Source organism: Leishmania donovani, chromosome 36 (assembly GCF_000227135.1).
Source record: "Leishmania donovani BPK282A1 complete genome, chromosome 36".
NCBI lineage: Eukaryota > Euglenozoa > Kinetoplastea > Trypanosomatida > Trypanosomatidae > Leishmania > Leishmania donovani.
Genome location: NC_018263.1, coordinates 1,044,972 through 1,065,993, shown reverse-complemented (window position 1 = coordinate 1,065,993; position 21,022 = coordinate 1,044,972). Strand labels below are relative to the sequence as shown.

Here is a 21,022-nt window from a genome sequence, read left to right as displayed (position 1 = left end):
CACACACACACACACACACACACACACACATAAATATGCGCGCCGTTGGATCCGTCTGCCTCGCCAACTGAGGGGGAGGGGGGCCTCATCGCGAACGGACGCTCCTCAACACGGCATGACGGGCCGAAGGGGCTCTCCTCCCGCTGCGTCCAGCACGGCCGACGACGCAGTCCGGCTTGCTACCCTTTTCCCGCTACGTCGCACCTTTGATGAATCATCGCCGTCTCCTCGCTGGGAAGACGGCCAGCAGCTGGGACGAAGTCTGCCGTCTGACCCCGTAGAGCTTCCTAAGCGTCTCCAGCGCCAAAGTAGCGCCTTACCGTGCTGCGGAGGCGAGGCCAAGTCGTGGCGCGGCCCTTCTATCCGGACCTCTTCGGCGTCGTGTGGCTCGGTGTTTCGCGGCACGGTTACACACGCCTCTCCGTACTTTGGATTCTCGGGCCATGCGCATGCTGCTGGTGACACAGCCTGCTCTCTTCACACTTTTCCTCCCTTCATTGTCCTCTTATCTCTCACGCTCGCGAAGGAGACGGGTGCGCTCGTGGCTGCACGCCTCTTCTACCGCCGCTTCGGATCTCTCGCATCTTTCTCTCCAGTTTCAGCGACGTCTACTTGTGGATTGCCTTTATTTATACACACATATATATATATATATAGTAGCCCTCTCCTCCTCTTCCACGACCGCTGCTAAGAGTTGCCCTTTGGCAACTCTCGCTCTTTCACCGCTTGTTTTTCGTTTTTGTCTCATTTCCATCCCTTCTCCCCACACACTAGTCGCTGTGCGTGTGCGTGCGGTTTACTCGCGGACGCACACAAAAAAGGGGGAGGGAGACAGCCTTCTCATTATTGCTCACAGGAGTTAGAAAGACGGTCAAGCACAAGCAGCAGCCATGCCTGCGTGCCTGTGCCATGCGTCAGTGTTTAGTCAATCTCCGATCTCTCTCTTCTCTTTTCCTTTTCAGCTGTACAAGACACGCACGCTCCACCTTACGCGGTACCGGCTGCTTGAAGGCGTTTCAGCGACTCTTTGGCTGCGTTGTTGAGCCTGCTGTTACCGTTACCGCTGCTACCATTGCCCCCGCGACGAAGTTTCACGCCTCGCGACACGGCTTGAGTGCATCGGTTGCGTCCTCGCCCGTTTCTTGTGTGGCTCGATCGCCACGCTCGCACTTCTTCCGCACGGTTCATTTTGGCGCCTGTGCGTGCTCCTCCAGTGCACGGCACACTAGCATGATGTCTGTGTCAACATTGCATCCTGGCGTGCTTGCTGCGGGCTCTGCAGGCAGGCCGAGTCCACCGCCGCCACCGCCGCCACCGCCGCAGCACGCGCGGCCACGGGTAGTGGTGCACAATGTGGGCGAGGACGGTTGCGCAGGCGAGGGCGCCACCTCCGCCGCTGCCGGTGTGCCCAAGCGCCGCCACCGGTCCTTCAAGGATGCGATGGAGGTTGTCGAGAGGATGACGGGGCGGCGGCCGAACAGGTGCCCAGACGGCTTCGAGACGACGAAGCGCTTTATTGACCGACTCGGGTTTGCCCCCATACTCGAGCGGATTCGCTTTGTCCACGTTGCCGGCACGAAGGGCAAGGGGACCACCTCCGCGTACACTGCTGCCCTTCTGCAGGCGTACGGTTTCAAGGTGGGCCTCTTCACCTCCCCTCACCTCACAGACTTGCGAGAGCGGACAGTGATAGACGGCCGGCTGCTGGACGAGAACACATATGCGCAGTACTTCTTCGAGTTCCTGGACAAGTACGAGGCGCTACAGTACTCAGACAGCCAACTAGACCGAGACATCGCCTCACCGTCACGAGCAAACTTCTTTCGCTTTATCTTTCTCCTTTCCTTGTACATCTTCGAGCAGGAGGGCGTGGAGGTGGCGGTAATGGAGGTGGGCATCGGCGGCCGGATCGACTCTACCAACACAATCCCGTCCGAGGTGAGCATCATAACGTCCCTCGGCTACGACCACATGGAGATCTTGGGCAATACCATCCAGGAGATCGCTTCGGAGAAGGCTGGTATCATGAAGTCAGGCGTGGTCTGCTTTGCAGCACCACAGACAGATCATCCAGAGACGCGCTTAGTACTGGAGAAGCACGCTCGAAAAGTTGGCGCGCCGCTTGTGCTGCTGGATCAGAACGTGCTGCCGATTCGCAGCTGGCCAAAGCTCGCTATCGGTGGCGTACACGCCATAGAGGACAGCAAGCTGGCACTGATGGCGGCGCGATGTGTTGCGAGTATTCCCCCCATCCTGCCACTGGACGAGGTGGAGAAGAGCGTGCTGCAGTCCATGACCTACGCTGGCCGGTCACAGATCGCTACGGTCGACGATGGCGCAAACATCACCTTCTACCTGGACGGTGCGCACACCGTTGAGAGTATCTCCAGTGCTACGCAGTGGTTCCTGGACGTCAGCGCCGCCAACACCAGGGACCCGGCGCCGCGCCGCGTGCTCGTCTTCTACACCTCTCGCGATCCAAAGCGTGTACTCAAAGCCTTCATGCCTTACGTGTCCCACTTCTGCAAGGTGGTCATTGCGCAGGTGGCGAACCCGCGCATGACGTCGCACTCGGCCGACCCCGGTGATGTGGAGGGAAAGATAAGTGAGCTGAGGGAGAGGATGGTGACCACGACCCAACACTGGCGTAATATGTACCGTGAGGTGACCTGCCTCCCTTGCGCCCGCCCCTTTTCCGCGCTCGAGGACATCCTTGACCTCGTTGTGCCGGCCGCCAGCGATAACGAGGACGCCTCAAAGCCGGCGCAAGTGTTCGTGTGCGGCTCCTTCTTCCTGGTTGGCGACATTGTGAAGCTGCTCAAGGTGTACGAGGCAGGTGGTCGCCGCCCCGAGTAGCCGTGAGACGTACCCCTTTGACGTGTCATCTTTGCCTTGGTTCGAATTCTCTTTCCCCATGCTCATGGCACACCGGGCGCTTGCGTGGTGATGCTGGCTGTGTGTGGGTGGGTGAGGGCGGCGCGCGTGCCGCTCACTTTCCTCGCTGCTTTCCCTCCTTTACCTTGTGCCTGGGCGACATCAGCAAAGTGTCCGCGGGCTGCCAGAGAAGACAAAGACGAGGAGGGTAACATCCTGTCTTTCTTCTTGCTGATGCCGACCTTTGTAGGCTAGAGTGCGGGTATGTGTCTTTCTCTCTCTGTGTGCGTGTGTGCAGAGAGGAGGATCAGGAGGGGAGGGCGACGCTGCCTATTCTCAAGAGGCGAGGTCGTTGTTATTCTTCTTTCTGGAGGTGACGGCTGCTGATGAGTGATTGCCCTCTCCGCTCCTCCCGTGGGACAGCAACCCGGCTCAGTGGTGGTCGTGATTCATGGTGGAGGCGAGGATGACTGTGTGTGTGTGCTGTGTGTTGTGTCATGAACTCGCAGCACTCTTTCCCTTTTATGCCCCTTCAGTGCAACGCACCCTTTTCCTCTGTGCGACAGTCAGCTTTCTCTATGCGTGTATATGTACACCTCGGAGGCTGAGGGAAGGGAGGGAGGGGTGGAGTCATGCTTTATGCCCCTGCTCCGCCTTCATCTGCTTCTTTCCATCCTATGTGTGCGCGGAAACGTGCACATCAGCCACCCCTGAGGGGGAGAGAGGACAACAACTCTCCCTCTTCACCCTATCGAACTCGTCAAATTTTGATGAGTGCATAAGCAATGATACACACCTACATATGGACACCGTATCTCTATAACGCAACGCTTTGTGGGCCCGTAACGACGAGTGCTCCACCTCACATCTGTAGCCAGTCGTTCGCGGAGGTTGTGAGGGGCAACGGAAACACGAAAGAAAAAGGAACCTTGTCTTCGCCACCCTGCCCTAGTCGTCTTCCGTGGAAGCGCAGATTTCAAGAGACGCTCATCCTTGTCTTTCATGCACGCAGAGTGAGGTGAAACGATGCTCGTCAGCGCACGGGGCTCTTCTGCTGTGGTTCAGTCGACAACATTGGCTTTGCATGTACACGATCTTCGAGTCCTCAATGCCGCGATTTCCTTTCTCTGCGAATCGTACGGGGCTCTACGAGCACACTAACTACTGCTCCTACAGGGCCAGAGCGCGTTCGCTGTTATCAGGGCTGCTCGTCGTTGTGAGCGATCTTGTCTCCCTTTTCTTTACCCCATCAGACCAACATCGTCTTGTTTCTTTCCCTGTCTTGCAACCCTGAGTGCACACACACACACACACACACATGCATTCACGTATCGGACGAGAGCTCATACGAAAGACGACGGATTGATAGGTGCGCCGCGCCGATAGCGAAGGAGCATCGGCGGCAAGAGTCTGCAGCTCGTCGATTCCCTCCCCCCTCCCCGCATCTCCTTTGAGAATTCCTCTCTTTTTTTTCTGTACGCTAATCACTTGACAAGCGGTTCGGGCCATGTTCGCCGTTGTGCCGACAGCGGCTGCGGCACCAACGGAGGCGGCCCTGCACTCGCTTGCTGACTCTGCCAAGCCCGTCGCGGATGCTTTGCGTCCGTTTTTGGAAGCATCTCCATCAGCCACGGCCTCGCTGATGCCGCTGTACACGATCAAAAAGGTAGCGTCCTGCAAAGCCGTCTACTCTGCTTTGCTCCGCAGCGATGGCGTGCTGCTGCTTCTCTCACATCCTGCCGCCGACGGCGCAGCAAGCAGCGCACACGTCTCGGTCCTGGAGAGCGGCGGGGAGGCTGTTGTCGATGTTGCAGCTGGAGAGTCGCACATTGTTTACTGCACTGTTTCAGGGGCTGTTTACAGCTGCGGCTACGACAACACGTACGGCCAGCTCGGAGACGGCTCTGTGTGGTCGTCCAACGATGCCGCTGACAGTCTCGCTGATGAGCAAAACGTTGGAGGCGTGAGGGAGCTAGTGCTGAGCGCGCCCAGGCGGATTGCCGGATTCGGAGAGGGCGCACTGACAGACGGCGCGCATAGGGGACACCTCAGCAACGAGGACACAGGTACACCGCTGAGCAGTCTGAAGGATTACCGGGTTGCTATCGACTTGGCACCCCTATCGTCATCTCTCTCTTCCTGCACCCGATCGCTCACTGCTGCTGCAAAGAGCACGTCGACTGGTGACTCGGCCGCTTCATGGCGGCACGTGCCACCTCCGGCTGACCGGCACATTAAGCAGGTTGCGTGCGGCGCCCACCACACGCTCATGCTCACTCGGTCTGGTCGCTGCGTCTACGCGTGTGGAACCGGCGCGCACGGCCAGCTTGGTGGATCGCGCCCGGTGCTCGTGCAGTCCACATTTCGCGCTATTAAGCTGCTGTTCGGGGTAGATATGGCACAAGTGGCTGCCGGAGACGCACACAGCTTCGTGCTGCTCCGCAACGGGCTGCTTTACGCCTTTGGGGACAACACATGTGGCCAATTGGGTCTGGGACACACAAAGTGTGTCAGCCGTCCCACCACGGTGCCACTCACTAAAAAGGAAGAGTATGAGGCGTCCATGCCGCAGGATCACGCTGCAGCGACCACAAAGGGTCACCGGCATCTGGACGCCAAGGCCTACGCGACGTTGCGGGCACCCTACGCCTCTACGGAGAGCACCTACTACCCGTTGCGAGTACCACGTCTTCAAGACAATGGAAAGCCGCATGCCATCACGGGCGACGACAACCGCGACAGCGGTGCAGCCTTCACCACAGTAATCAAGTACGATGCCCATTCCCATGAGCTCGACGCGTCGAACTCAAGCTTTAGAGTAGTGCGCGTCTACTGCTGTGTCTCGTGGACGCTGCTGGAGACCACGAACCCCGGCGTGTGGCTTTCATGCGGGGTCCCACTGACGCGTGGCGTGAACCGGGCCGACGTGGCCACGACTGCGGCGCGCATAGATGGATGTGGGGTGCTGGGTCGGCCGCTTCTGCGCAACAAGGCCGAAGCCTATGTCTTTCAGCCCGTTAACTGGGCTGCGACCCTGTTCAGTATGCGGCAGAATGTTGACGCAGCCACTGATGCCCTCGCAGCACCACCGACATGGGTGGGAAATGAGCAGCAGGTTTTCAGTGCCGACCCATCCCACGGCGCCGGGGAGGGCACTTCTGATGCGCTACAGCTACCGGGTGTGCAAATCCATCACCGCACGCCTTGCTCCATCTCAGGCGAAGGCGACTCTTCCTCGTGCACTCCCGTAGTCACCACTGCACCGGCTGCGGGGCATTGCAACACTCCCGACAGCCGTATCAGCAGCGACACCGTGCCTAGGTTCTCTCACCCGAACAAGGGTATAGAAAATGCGATCTTGCGCGTCAGCGACACTCTCGTCAGTGCGTACCCGACATCACTGCTTGTGGCTTTCTCGAGTGCCAATGCCGGGGACGTAGGCCGTGATGGTGCTGTTACTAGCATGCTCATCCAGAGCGGGAGCCCGGCAGTTGTGGCATTGGAGGTGCGGCCGGACAGCTCCTCTGTGCACGAGGTGTGGGGAAGTCCCACCCATGCCAGCATGGGTGGGCCGCTGACTGCCGAGTCTAGCGGAACCTCCGTATTGCAAGTGAATTCCACTCATGGTGCTGTGATACCGCTGACTTCCTATGTTCTTGTGATTTAGCGTCTCCAGGCTGTCGATAAGGGCCTCCGACCCCACATGTTTCTTGGTGGTGGTGATGGTTGGGTGTGTGAGTGAGCAGAGGTGGCTGCCAGTGCGCATACGTGCGTATGCCTGCATATACGGTGCCCCTCTTTACACGCGATGTAAATCAAGCTGACAGAACAGACGCATGTATATTCGTTACTGAGTATTTCGTCGATCATCTCTCGGTTGTCTTGGTCTGAAGGGGGCGAGGGGAAGGGAGACGATGGGGCCAGCGACAGTGTACTGCATTTTCTTTGCTTCCCCTCTGTTTCGCTTTGGATGACTACTCTTGTCGCATGCGTGCGTGTGCTGGTATGGGCCCCACCCTTTGACCGGCGGGGAGGTTGCTCCGCGGATCTCCCCCAAGACGCAAACTCAGAATAAACATCTAAGCTAAATCAAGACGAAGAGCTGTGGCGGGCTGGTTTCTTGCAGCTGAGCTTGGAGGCGAGACCACTGGCGCTGCCGTTCTTCAGAGGTGCTGCATTGCAGCGACAAGGAGGAACAACTACTGTGTCCGTCCTCTGCTGCATACGCCACCAGTGAGGTTCAGTGCAAAGTCGCGGTGTTTCTTTCAGCCTATCGGAGTGGACCACGGCACGCCTCACGCGCTTCTCCTTCTCGCGTTACAGTACAAGGAAAGGCGACGTGCCACAAGGACGAGCGGCGTCGGTATCTCGTCGTTCCGCATTCCCCGCATTTGTGCTCACTGGTAGTGCAGAAACGGGAACGAAAGAACGGCGGCATCATCCTTCTCTCATCTCTGTGCGCGTATGCCCGGCTCTAAGTCTCTCTAATTTCTCTCCTCAACGCGCTCATGTCTTTCTCCCTTCCCTACTGCATCCCGCTGCGCTCTTTGCTCTGACTCTTGTCTCCTTTCCTCTTGCTTTTCTCACTCCCTCACGCTCACATACAAACATCGCGCCAACGCACTTGGCGTGCCTTCGCCCACACCAACTGCATCGAACCCCCGCTCTCTTTGTGTGTTTCGGTTCGCCCCCCTCCCTCCCTTCTTCCCGAAATGGTGCAGCAGTGCGAGCAGTTTGGGTTTCACCTCCATCTCTCCTTCTCTCACTCTTCATCTCCGCATTCCCACCCCCCGCACAGGAGTCTTGGACTTCCCCTTCCTTTCTCGCTCTCTTGCCATCTTTCCCGTTCCCTATTTCTTTCTCGTATTTCGCTCTAGGTCTCTGATATCCCTGTGTGTGTGTGTGCTCAAGTGGCGACATATCTCTCTTCACCTTTCCGCTATCTCGCTTACCTACCAGAGAAGGAACGCACGCAGCTTCGCCCACTTGAGGCCGCTGCTGTCCGCGATGGCTTGTTTTGCCAGACTTGGTTGGACAGCTGCTCTGGCGGCGGTGCTTATTGCGTGCGCCATCTCTATTGCCCATGCGCAGAGCACCATTGCGAGAGATGGGGCCGCGGATGCGGCAGACATCCTGAAGGTGCTCCAGGTGAATGTGCTGCATCGCCATGGTGCTCGCTCTGGCCTACCGCGTGAAAACACTACGGAGATTTGCACCGAGTCTCCGTGCGGGTACCTCTCGTGGGCGGGTATTGAGATGCTGCTCAAGGTTGGCGGCTTCCTGCGCACCCGCTACAACACTGATCCATCCGTGGTGAGCTCGCCGATGTTCGAGTCGCCGAACTATGACTTGGATGTCGCATACAGCCGCTCCACCGACGTTCTGCGCACCCTGCAAAGCGCCGAGGCCTTCCTGCGTGGCTTCTTCCCCAACATGAGCAGCCTCTACGCTGCTATCCACACCATGCCAGAGTCGACCGATGTGCTGCTGAACAGCAACACGCAGCCGTGGCTCAAGTTCTTCTATTCCAACAACAAGGCGCTGCTCCGCGCCGTGTGCAACCCGCTGACGGATGAGCTTTTCCCCGACTGGACGGAGATCACAAAGATTGGCGCAGAGATCTATCAGGAGGGCTACTGCAGCGACTACGAGACTCGCTCCGACTGCGTGCGCACACTTTTTGATATTGGTGCTGCGAAGAAGGCCATTGGCGAGCTAAACCAGTACCCGCTGCTGGAGGCTAACTTCGAAAAGCTGAAGCGCGTCACGACTGTCCTGTTCGACTACGAGTACCACTACAACCACAGCGACCCGCTCATGTTCAAGCAGGGCGGCCGCGGGCAGCCGTTCGTTCAGCAGATGGTGAAGAACATGGAGGGCGTGATTGAGGGCTCGAACACATACAAGTTGATGCACTACAGCGCTCACGACACCTCGCTTGGCCCAGTGTGGGGTACGCTGGGTGACCGCACCCCGGATGGTATGATGCCGCCTTTTGCCCAAGTGCTCGTGGCTGAGCTGCTACAGAACCCGTCGACCGGCGCGCACTATGTTCGCATCCTGCGCGGCAACCCTGGTCAGAGCCCTGACACAAAGTTCGAATTTGGGTGGGACTCGAAGTGGCAGATGCAGTGCATCGACGCCCTCGGCACCGCCTACAAGGCGGAGGGGAACATTTGCCCGTTCGCCGACTTCAAGCGCTTCGTCAAGTGGTCGGAGCCGGCGGACGCGCGCGGCTACTGCTACCTTGATCAGGTGTCCATTGACATCGCCGACTGCCCCTTGGAGCCGGTCGCCTACGGCACTCCTCCCACTGCCCTGGTCCCCAGTACGTGCCGGTTCTACCGCTCTGCGTGCCCGCAGTTTGCCTGCGGGATCGGCGAAACCCTCAACAGCGTCAGCATGCAGTGCGTCTGCTCCAAAGACAGCTGCCTGGGAGGCAAGGCCAACGAGGAAAGTAGTGGTGATGCCGCTGTGGACGCCGACAAGAAGCCTACGCTGCGTGACTCCAACGGCCTCAGTGGCGGTGCTGTTGCGGGCGTGTCACTGGCAACCTTCTGCGCTGGCGCCATCATCGCTGTGGCAGCCACAGCTGCAATATGCATGTGCAAAAGGCGCCGCCAGCATCAGCTGTACGTGCGCATGAGCTCGACGATGGAGGTGGGAAACCAGCCCAACGATGAGAGGGAGGGGGCGGCGAAGGAGTTCAAGGAGGGCATCTAAGCGCGAGAAGCAAGCAACAGGGGTGCAGCTGGGCCTGTAGCGATGGAACCAGAACCTCTTTTTGACCATTATCTGAGCTTTTTCTCTGCAGCTCCGCGTACTTGACCGAGAGTATGTGCGTATGGACGGGGTGGGGTCGGGGGCGGCAGTGCGCGTAACTGTAGATGTGTGTATGCTTGTTTTTGCTTTCTTATTTGGTTGACACTTTTTGTATGTTTTTCTTCCTGCCCTTTTTTGCCTTTATCTTCACTGTGACGGCACCCTCGTAGATCATGCTTTCTCTGCACATCACACAGTCGTTGCGTGCGCGCGTACGCACCTCCCTCGTTTCCTCCCCCTTCCTTTCGTCTTTCTACATTCACAGACTCTTCTGTGGACTCGAAGAGCGAGAGAGGCCTACGGCATCATTTGCTGTGAAGGAAGAGGAAGCGTTCAACACCGCCGCGTGGCACCAGGAGGCGCGAGAAAGAGGGGTGGTGGTGATGATGTGCGACGGATACATGCCGAACATTGGGGTACATAAGAATATATATATATATATTATCTCTGTTTCGCCTTTGTGAACTAGCTGCGCATCGCGTTCTTTGCTAGCACTCCATTTTTTATTTTTTTGTTGACTACGCCCACTGCAGCAGCCTCCCTCCCCCTTTTCCATCGGCTTCCCTCCAACACAGTCGTCACTTTGCCCGCAATCAGAAGCGTTCATTAGTGAGCACAGCAAAAAAAAAGAGAGCGGCCAAGTGAGCTGTGTGCTTCAATCGCAGTGTAGTGCGACCCACTATTCTTGCTCCTTCCCTTCTGAACTTGAGCGTGCGCGTGTGTGTGTGCGCGCGCAACTCTCCTGCGTTCATTTCTTTTGTTTTCATGAGTGCGTGTGCGTGACATGCGCCTGTGGACCGTTGATAATATTTTCCCTATTGACTTGAACGTAACGAAGGGTTTCTGGAGAGGGAGTGGAGAGGAGGCGATGGGAATGCGGACGGTGGCAATGCGTTATCGCGCACTACCGAAGAGAAAGGAGACGAAAAAAAAGCAGCGGCATTCATGTGATTGGGCGCTGTGTATGCGTGTGCGGACGCCTCTCTCTTTTCCTCCTTCAGCGTATCCGTTGCATCAGCGTCTCCGTGCCAGTAATTGTTATAATTATTATTCTTTTTTCCGCTTCCCTTTTCCATTCACCTTCTCCCCTCCGTACCCCCCCCCCACTTTCCGTCACGCAACCGAGGCGCAGTTATTGACCCACACCTTATGCCTCTTTTTCTTTTTTCTTGCTTTGATTCTTCTTCCCCCCTCCTCTCCCCTCTTTAACCGTCTTTGCTCCTTTGTTCTCCTCTTGTGTTCCGTAGTGCACGCATGTCTGCTGCCACGCGTGTGAAGGGTTGGACAAGCACTGCGCAACGAGGAAGAAACGCAAAAAGGAAAGCTCCAAGTCGTTGGCCAAGTTGATGTCATCGTCTACATAAATTGCTCTCCCTTACTGTTTGCACACGCCCTCACACAAACACCTCTTCTGATACAGTACTGAAACAAGCGGCACGAAGGAAAAGCAAAGACATCGAAAAGGAAAACGAAGAAGACGGCGATATGCGTGTGTGCCATATTCTTCTTTCATCTTTCCTTCTCTGTCTTTCCCCGTTTCTCTTTCTCCTTGCCCCTCCCTCCCCCTTTCTCCTTGTCCTTTGTCGGCATATTCGTTCGTGTTCTTTCAAGCATACACATATGTCTTGACTTCCTTTCTTTTCCTTTTATGGTGATGGTAGCATCCCGCAGAGAGACCGCACAGAGATAAATGACTAACGAAAGCAAAACAAGAAGAAAAGAGTATTGTCGTTTCCTTTGTTGTTGTTGATTTCTCCTCTGCCCCTCCATCTTTTCGCTTCCTTCCACCTTTTTTTCCCTCGCCGATCTCTTTGTAAGCTAAGCTGGGCCGCCGCTTCTCTCTTCTATAGACTTCTCATACACGCTCAAGGTGTGCGATCCACCTCTGTGCTTGTGTATGAGGGAGGCTGTGCGCACACGTTCTCCTTTTTTTTTACTCTCTCTTCTGCCTGTTTGTCTGTCTATTGACCTTCAATGTACGCGCGCTATCATCAGCTATCTACTCTACACCCCCCTCTGCGCCGTCTTTATTTTACGAATCGCTCTTCTCCCTCCTCCCTCCTCCCTCCTCCCCTCAATCCCCCTCCCTCCCACACACAGACACCGCTTGCTCACGCATGTGCACACACCTAAGGAGCAAGACAAGGACAAGTCCGTAAGAAGACAGTGCAGCATTGCTCGTTCTCTTTCTCTTGACCTGACTTGCCGTGCACAAAATAGTACCACAGAGAAGGAGAGGAGGATGACCGAGGGAGGGAGGGGGTCAAGTGCAGTGTGTGATGCTTCCAGGCGAGCCGACATAGCAAGTAAGAGAGAATCACATATCTTGACTTATTATTGATATAGCATTTCTCCACTCTCTCGCTCTCGCACGTATAAAAGAAAAGAGAGCTCGATGCGTAACGAAGGGGCTAATACGCATCAAGGCCAAACGCCGCAAGGACTGCAAGAAAATCAACCACGCCAAGAGGGAGACAGCGCCCGCTGCCGCGCATACTTTTTGCGTGTCGCTGCAATCTGTTTTGTGGCAGAAGGGAGCAGCTGCTGTTGCTTTCGCCACCCTCCTCCTCGCTTCCTGTCCTTTGTGCGGGCTCTTCGACTTTTATGCAAGCCAGGGGTGGGGTGTGGGGACGGGAGAGGAAGCACTGTAAAGACCGTGCTGCTACTGCTCCCCCTTCTCTGTTCTATGTGGGTGTGCACTCGTGACGATGCCAACTTCCTCACCCCAATACTATTTCCTGCCGCCACTCCTCTCGCCGTTTTCGAGCAGATCCTCCGATCGCTACACACGGACATTGGCACAGCTGGGAGCCATTTTTGTCTTCCACAGCGCGAACATTTTCATTCGTATCTCTCGTTTTGCTCTTCTTTTGCTGAAGATCGCCTTCTTTCCTCCTCTTTCTTTTCTATCTCTGTTCCTCATTGTCCCCCGAGCAACGACATCGTTTACGACTCTTTGCTTTTGTCACTTGCTGAGTTCTGAGAAAAAAAAACGCGGCAAAAAGAGATCAGCGCGCGCTCGCGATGCCACTGATGAACGTGTGCATCTACGGCCTCTCAAGCCAGATGCTGGAGGCTTTCTTTGCGCGAGAGCGCGCTCGAAGCGCACAGCCGCTCGTGGCCTCCGCCTCCTCGGAACTGCGATTTGGTCTGGTGGGCGCAGGGGAAAGTATGGGGGCATGGGGCCTGAAGTGGCCTGTGGCGCTCGAATGTTGTCAGTGCCAGCGTATCCCGTGCCTACGCGTTCCTTACCTCTCGCCCCTACCCCACCCCTGCGAGGATGGTCAAGAGTCTTGCGTGGAGCATTACGTGGCTCAAGTGCGTCTCACAAGTCAGGAGATGGACGGATTACGTAATCAACAGTCCGCTGCAGAGCCTCTCTCCATGCCGTGCCGGCTGGTTATTCTGGAGGATGCGTTCTTTCGCGCGCCGCGAACCCCAGAGTCGAGCATCTGTGCCACCCCTGGCACTGTGATTGCCGGGGTCGATCAGCGGTACAGTCAGCCTTCCTCTCTCTGCATCACGCCATTCGAACACGAAGAAGGCGCGCTCACGGAGGGCAGTGGAGAGGTGCTCCAGTGGCTGGCAGTGCTGGATGTGCGCCGGCACCACGATGCCAGCGTCACAGTCGACAGTAATCCTCTGGGCCGCAGTGGGAGAGATGATGCCGCGACCGCATCCGTCTGCTTCGGTTCCACTGGTGAACAGTTCGCCTTGCTGTACAACTTGCCTGCACTGCCGCCACGCCCCACTCCCCCGGTGCCCGTGACGGTATCATCGGGCATGGCTTTTCCGGCATCCGAGGCTGACGCAGATGCCAGCGTCGGCTCAGCGAGCGACAGCATCCCGCCCTTCTGCGAATGCGACCCTGACGGCGGTGTGTGCGCAACCGTCGGCAATCCAGGCCCGTTGCTGTCTCTCACCTTCTACGCCAACGACCCTACCCAACCGTTCGACCAGGCCGCGTGGCAGTCAGAGCTGACGTCGCATCAGAGCGAGGTGATGCGTCGGCGCATGCGCGAGACCCCCGACGGGGTGCTATCGACCACCGTCTGCCAAGTCACAGACGTGCGGCCGATTCCGGTAGAAGGCAGCTGCTGGTGCCGTTCCAACCTGCCCATACCCGCGCTGTTGGAGCAGCAGCTGAATGAGATGCGCATGAAGCGTAGCTCTGCGGCCGCAGCAAGCAACGGTGGTCGGGACAGCTACAGAGCATCGAGCCCCGCAATGTCTTCAACATCGTCGGTATGCACGATGAACTCCTCACACAGTGGACGTCACCATACTCACGTCGAGAGCTCGCGGCGCTCGGCACGCGGCGGGGCAACGCAGCCGTCCGCTGGTTTCCTGGCCAAGGGCTGGTGTGTGCGACCGCTGCAGACGATCAAGCCTGTTCTGCCGCAGACGGGCTACGTGGACAGCACAGGAAGAGCGCCGCTTGTGGCGGCTCGTACGCAGCACGTGTGGACGTGCCTCCTCAACCTTCGCGAGTTGGACGAGTTTGCGATCGAGGTGACTGTCAAGGTTCCGTACATAGCGGGCGACACGGAGCTTTCTCTCCAAGGCAATACCGTGCTCTTCTCTGGCATGCTGCGTTCCAGCACGAGCGGCACCGTGCTCTTGCCAGTCTACTGCCCCGCACCCGAGGGTGCGCCGGCGGGCGTCACGTCACTGTGGATGAAGCTGTACGTGCAGTACCTGCTAGTGTTTCCATTGGAGGGATGTGGGCAGCACGGCCCGCTGGAGATTGTGCGGTCCTCGGAGACGTTTGCGTGGCTCACTGTCCCCACCTTGATTGGGCACCGCGGGCTGGGAAAGACGTACGCGCGCTCACCCTCCGCCTCTGGAGGCGCACCGTTCGTCATAAAGTGCAGCGAGAACACCATACCATCATTCCAAGCCGCGCACGCACGCAAATGCAAGATGATCGAGTTTGACGTCATGCTCTCCAAGGATCGCGTGCCTGTCGTGATCCACGACCCCTTGATTGAGCTGATGGCGCTGAAGCGAGAGGGCGTACGTGCTTGTCCGGGGAAGGCAGAGTACACACCAGTGCGCGCCGCGGTGCACAAGTTGAACTATACGCGGCTGCGTGACCTGCACGTGCAGTGTTGCAAGTCCGTTGACCGCGTATTTCCCACCAAAGACCTACTGATACACCACTGGGATAGTCTGCTGTCGTGGGCGCGCAATTGTCAGCCCAAGGCGCTGAGGGGCTCTTCGTCGTCGTCACAGAACGGCGTGTGCTGTGGTAGCTCAGCGCGGACCGTCGAGAGCTCTCTGATGGGGGTGGAGGACTTCCCTAACGGGGTTCCCTCGCTCCGGGAAGTGCTGGAGCAGACACCACCGTCTCTGCACTTCAACATTGAGGTGAAATACCCTTTCCAGCCGCTCATCGACTCGAATCTCTTTCTGCAGAGTGACGCGTTTGAGGTGAACGGGTTTGTGGACGCTATCCTGCGAGTCGTCTTTGAGTTTGCGGACAACGGCCGAAAGATCACCTTTAGCAGCTTCGACCCCAACGTGTGCCTTGCGCTGGCCCTGAAGCAGAGCCGCTACGACGTCCTCTTCCTCAGCGACACGAAGGAGATGCGCGACTTGAAGGACTACCGCTCCTTTTACGTGGAGGGCGCCATCCAGTTCGCCTCTGCGCAGCACCTCGCGGGTGTTTCGGTGAACGCCGGGACGCTGCTGTCGCCAGAGGATGAGGCGGTGCTGCCGAATATCCCTGAGGCGCCGCTGCACGGTTCGGCCGAACGCGGCCCCGTAACAGCAGAGCTCTTCCACGCCGATGACCCGCAGCATGCTCCACCAACCGTGCCGTCGTCCTTTGGCGCTTATGGACGCGCCATGGTCGCCGAGATGCACCACCGACGGCTGAAAGTGTGGACGTGGGGCGACATGAACAGCTACCTTTACTTTGCCTACGCGCAGGCGGCCAAGATGCAGGTTGACGGCGTGATTGGGGATCGCATGCCAGTGTTCTCCTCCACGAGCTGAGGCTGATGCGCGCTCAGTTTCATGCGACGAGTACCGGGCCTCAGGTGTGCACTGCCTCTTCCCTCTTTCCCTGTTCAACGCAACACAGACAAAGTAAAAGCCTCGAACCGAAGCTGTTGGGCGGGCGCGGAGGGGCAACTCATAAGTGATACCTGACAGTGCTCTCCTTCGACTACCTTCACCCCACTCGCCTTCGCGAGAGACGGCCATGTGCATTTCTCACCACGAAGAGTTCTCAGAGGGGAGCACTGAAGAGGAATGTGTGTATGCGTGCGAGGGGAGGGCGGAAGCCACTGCTTTTTTTTCTTTATCTGCTACAGCGCATTTTGTCCTATATTTTTTCTTCGCTTGCGCATGCTGTGCCCCGTTGCGATTTGTACAGAAGCGCGTTATCTTGCCAGCGTTTGGTGTCTCTGTTTGCGGGCGCGAGTGTGTTCTTACGAGGACGCCTCAGCTGTAGCTCACACCCTTATTGACATGAGCACTCAGACATGGAAGGGAAGCGAGCAGACGTTTTTTTTTTTCTGGCATTAAAGCACCTTTTTACGGTCGCCTACTCGTTGCACAGGTGAACCGAAACAAATGCACACTGTAAAGCAAAATGTAGTCGGAAGAGCAGGAAAACGCAAGTGTAAAAGACGAATGATCAGCGTAGTGGGGGCGAATGCACATCTTATGGGTGAAGCTCACGGCATGTGTGGGAGTTTGCGCGAGCAAGGTGCGCTGCACAATGACCATTGCCGTGCATCCTCATAGCTCGCTTTCTGTGCAGAGTGAAGCTACCATTCTCGCATAAGAATGTGCAATTTGGTCTTCTGTCTATAATTTTTTTTTGTAAGCATTTGGCAAGAATGAGGGAGGGATGATCAAAAAAAAAAAACGATATGATGGAGGAGTTAGTCAACGTATTCTCCGCCATTCCAATGACATGCTTCACCCAACCTTTTTTTTTTACCTCATTCGGTACTTTCACTCATTTTGGATCTCGAGGAACCGAGTCATTGTAAGCGTTGCACTTTTCCTCCACCCAACCATTTGATAGCCCACCACGCCAGGGATCCTTGGGTAACGGAAAAGAGGGAAATGTGCAGGTCTACCTATTCGTGCGTAGTGTTACCGGATGAGGACTTGAAAACAACAGGATTCTCACTGATCGCTTTGCCAGCGCCAGGAGGTATCGAGGTCGCGAGTGTAGGGATACCAGGTCGGTATACTCACCCACGAAAATAGGAAACTCGCCTGCTAGGCCAAGCTGGGAACATGTGCTGGTATGTATTATCATGCCTCTCGTTCGACATCTTTCTCTTTTTATCCCCTTTTATGTGCGTGGGCCCACTCTTTCAAGTTCGCCGCCGACGTCCCTGATGACAGGAGGCCACCTCGGCGTGTGGTATCTCAGGATCCAGTGCCCTCACTCTATGTGTGCGGAGGCCAAGCAGCACCCCCCTATCCCTGGCAAAATGCCGAACCACCTCCGGTGGTGACAAGGTCATGCACCTACGACGTAGGGGGGTGTGAGAGCGATGCATCGCTGCTGCTGCCGGCGGTGATGCCCTTTATAGCGTTGTTTCAGGGCGACCTGCGTCCTTGAAGACGCTTGTGCCATCCACATGATGTGCAGGGTGTTGGCGTGATCCGAACGTATCCCAACCCGGCGACGGCGAGGGGTGCACCAGGTGACGGAAGGCGCAATGGGATGAACTGTGAGGCGGCCTGCGAGGCGGGGTGTGGGCAGAGTTCGAGGCAAGTGCGTTTCGCCCATGACCGAGTCGGTGATTTGCTGTACCGCGTGTCTGCAGCTGCTTCGCACCAGGCGATGAGGCCTATGACCGGCCGGAGGGGGTAGAGTGGTGCTTGACTCATGCTGTATGGCAGAGAAACGGGCACGCTGGAGGGAAAAGTTACCACCCGCATTTTTCTCGGCGCATGTTATCAAGGATTCAATGCAGCCCTTCGCAGTCTCTCTTTCCTTTCCCAAGCAAGCTATACGTGGCTGTCGTCGCTCTTGATGGAACCGCCCCATGTGGGAATCGAGCAGAAGAGATGAAGTCGAAACACGCAAGTAGAACGAAGAAGCACGCGTTGGTTTTGTGTATAGGTGCGTGTGCTCACGCGCTTACGTCGCTGTCTGTCTGTCTCTGTGCGAGTATGCTCGGGCGATTCATACGCACTCCTTTGCGTGCCTGGATGAGGTGTGCCGCACCTCTTTTTCTTCTCTCTTTCTCTGGGCCAAAGCACCCAGGCGCATCTATGCACACGTAAGAACGGACCAAAACGAAAGCCAAACACGAAGCGAGGATTGCGCAGCTCGCTGGTGCTTACTCTAACTCGATTCTCTCCCATGTTCACTGTCACGCGCTCACCTCCCCACCTTCTCGCCCCCACACATACATGCGAGCACCGAACAGGCACCTATGTGCCACTGCCACTGCCACTGCCACTACCAGGAAGACGAAACCACGCACCGTTTATATATGTTGCCTCTGTTACAGGAAGGTTGCCTTTTCCACTGTCTGCGTCCTTTGTTCTCTTTTTTTTTCTCTCCCCCACTTCCCCGCGATCGTATGCACACGCTCATTGTCTGACCTTCTCTAATTCATGCACACGTGCACGGTCATCTTGTCGTGTTGGCATTTTCCTTGTCTTTTGCAGCTATCCTTCTCGTCTTCTTCCCACTCCACTGCTTGTGGCCTTTCACTCTCTTTCGACCCATTTTACCGCCTGCAAACTCCTCTCATAGAAGAGACTTCCCATTGCCCGCTTCCCTTCTTTTCTCTTCCGCTATCATGCGCAGAGGCATCGCTTTCCTCTACAGGTGCGTGGTGGTGGTGGCTGTGGTGGTCAGCGCAGCGGTGGTGTTGGCGGCACCGATGTACAAGGTGGAGCTGGTCCAGGTGGTGCACCGCCACGGAGCCCGCTCCCCGCTCGTCGATGACAACCACACACTCATCTGCGGCACTGAGTTCCCGTGCGGGTTTCTCAACTACGAGGGTCAGGCGATGCTAGTGAAATTGGGCGAGTACCTGCGCCATCGCTACACGGAGGACCGTTCGGTTGTGTCGAAGCCATACTTCCCGTACAGCTGGTACAACTTGTCTATCTCGTATACGCGCTCGACGGATGTGCTGCGCACGCTACAGAGCGCCAACGGGCTTCTGCGGGGCCTCTTCCCGAACAACTCGAATTTCTTTCCTGCGATCCACACGGTGGGATTCGAGGAGGATGTGCTACTGCACAGCATGATGGTGCCGATGATTCGTGCCCGCTTCAATTACGCGAAGGAGGAGCTGCGGGCCGTGTGCGACCAGATGTTAGACAGACTAATGCCATTTGATCAGCTGCAGGCGGTAGCGGCGGAGGTACACTCGCAGGGGTTTTGCGCCAACTACACCCTGCGCTCGCGTTGTGCGGAGCGGCTGTGCGACATTGGGCGCGCATACGAGCCCACTGGCCGCTTGGAAAGACTCCCGCTGCTTAGTCGGCACCTGGACGACGTGTGCGCTGTGACAGCGATGAGCTCGCATTTTTGTTTCGCTTACAACGCCAGCAATCCTGTCCATCAGAAGCAAGGTGCACCGTTCTACCACCTGGCGAGATTGCTGGTGAGCAACATGCTGGCGCACCAGCAGCGTGAGACGGCGCCGCCGTACAAGCTGTACGAGTACAGTGCACACGATACCACTATCTCGCCCCTGGCGGTTTCCTTCGGTGACAGCTCTCTAGAGGCGATGCTGCCGCCCTTCGGCACAGCGTTTATCATAGAGCTCCTGTCGCTGACGGACGCGCCTGCCGCGTCGTCGCGCTTCTACGTGCGGCTGCTGCGCGGCCACTCTGGTGTGAGACCGGAAAGCAACTTCACCTTCGCTCTGAGTCACTTCGACATGCGCTGCAAGGATGCGACGGGCAATACGTACATTGCGACGGACAACATATGTCCCTTCACCGACTTTGAGCGCTTTATAAACTCCACCGCGCCAACGAGCCCGATGGGTACGTGCTACCTCGACCCTGGACTGCTGTTCCGCATGGACTGTCCGGTCGACGCCGTTGGCGACAACCGCAGCTTGTCCAAGGACTGCCTCTTCTACCGCAAGCACTGCAGCAATTACTCGTGCGGCACCGGCTACTACCTTGACGCGATCGACTACGGCTGCCACCGCATCCCGGCGAACAACTCAACGACTGTGTCGTCGCCCATGTCCAGCGGCGGCATTGCTGCCCTGAGCATCGCGCTCTTCATCGTCGGCGGAGTGGCGAGCATCGGCGGCATGGAGGTGTGGAAGCGCTACAAGAAGTTGAAAAGCAAGCAATCCGAGGTGCTTATCGTCTGACAACCCGTCGAAGCCTGTAGCCATGCTTTTTCTCCTTGTAGCCTTTATTTTCCTTAACACACAAAGAGCATACCCTCACCTGCGGGCTTCCTCAACAGTACAACCCCCTATTCGACAGTGCTTCTGCGAAAAATTGTACATCTTGTGCGCTAAGGTTGTCAGCATGCAAACGCCCCACAACCGAACATTCTCTGATTTAGTCTACCTGCCTCGGTAAATGCTTTTCTTCCTTCTGTCCGGTAAGAAGTGTGTTCGCAGTGGATTATGCTTTCGCTTAGCCGTGTGTTTTTCTCTCGCACTAATACAGTTCTTTTCGTGTTCTAACCCTTCACGGGGGCCATCAACTTCCCCGCCGTTGCGCTCGCTCAGCGGTGGATCCTGTGTGTGAGAAGCAAGCTGGCAAGCTGGAAGTGGACGCAAAAGAAGCCAGTAAGTCCAATTTTAGTGCCTTTCATGCGCAACTCCCGTGCGTGTGCGAAACAGGCGTCCAAAAAAAAAACACGAACACCTTCGCGAAAGCGTTGCTACAAATGCTATCGTCGTTTTTCTGGCGTCCTTCCCATTCGTATGTTTTTCTGCACAACCGTTTTTTGTGTTTCACAATAGCCACCGAGCAAACGAAGAAAAATAGCTGCACACCTTATGGTGAAATGCTTGGCTACGGGGTGGGGTGGCGTTCAGCACCCGGCGCCGCTGTTTCTCCGCTGGGTTTGAATATCTGCGGGTGAAGAGGAGGGGCTGAGAGATTGCTCAGACGCTGCTGACTTTTTACAGACTGGCAAGTGGCAACCGTCGGTGAAGGGGCCATACCTTTCCCGCCGCGCAGTACAGGACCGCGAAAGGAAGTCGTATGATCCAACAACCCCCCACCCCCTCGAACCCGCATGACCTCTTGCGACTGTATTCTTTACTCGCACAACGTTGCAGCTACAAATCACACCTCTTGCTCAGGTACTGTTCCCCCTCCTCTCCCCTCTTTCTCCACGCGACACGCC

At 56.8% G+C, this 21,022-nt stretch overlaps 5 protein-coding genes across 5 annotated transcripts; all 5 read left to right on the top strand.

Annotated features, from left to right (window-relative positions):
• Positions 1–1,233: 1,233 nt before the first annotated feature.
• Positions 1,234–2,856, top strand: LDBPK_362740 (folylpolyglutamate synthetase; the record flags this gene model as incomplete). Its single annotated transcript, XM_003865341.1, has 1 exon — positions 1,234–2,856. The coding sequence occupies one exon, from the start codon at positions 1,234–1,236 to the stop codon at positions 2,854–2,856; it is 1,623 nt and encodes a 540-aa protein (XP_003865389.1).
• A 1,525-nt stretch (positions 2,857–4,381) lies between these two features.
• LDBPK_362730 (cyclin-e binding protein 1-like protein) lies at positions 4,382–6,541 on the top strand (the record flags this gene model as incomplete). Its single annotated transcript, XM_003865340.1, has 1 exon — positions 4,382–6,541. One exon carries the CDS (start codon positions 4,382–4,384, stop codon positions 6,539–6,541), a length of 2,160 nt encoding a protein of 719 aa, XP_003865388.1.
• Positions 6,542–7,881: 1,340 nt separating this feature from the next.
• On the top strand, positions 7,882–9,597 carry LDBPK_362720 (membrane-bound acid phosphatase 2, putative; the record flags this gene model as incomplete). The annotated part of the gene is made up of 1 exon (XM_003865339.1): positions 7,882–9,597. The coding sequence occupies one exon, from the start codon at positions 7,882–7,884 to the stop codon at positions 9,595–9,597; it is 1,716 nt and encodes a 571-aa protein (XP_003865387.1).
• A 3,123-nt stretch (positions 9,598–12,720) lies between these two features.
• LDBPK_362710 (related to multifunctional cyclin-dependent kinase pho85-like protein) lies at positions 12,721–15,696 on the top strand (the record flags this gene model as incomplete). Its single annotated transcript, XM_003865338.1, has 1 exon — positions 12,721–15,696. One exon carries the CDS (start codon positions 12,721–12,723, stop codon positions 15,694–15,696), a length of 2,976 nt encoding a protein of 991 aa, XP_003865386.1.
• A 2,786-nt stretch (positions 15,697–18,482) lies between these two features.
• Positions 18,483–20,027, top strand: LDBPK_362700 (membrane-bound acid phosphatase precursor; the record flags this gene model as incomplete). Its single annotated transcript, XM_003865337.1, has 1 exon — positions 18,483–20,027. The coding sequence occupies one exon, from the start codon at positions 18,483–18,485 to the stop codon at positions 20,025–20,027; it is 1,545 nt and encodes a 514-aa protein (XP_003865385.1).
• Positions 20,028–21,022: the final 995 nt, after the last annotated feature.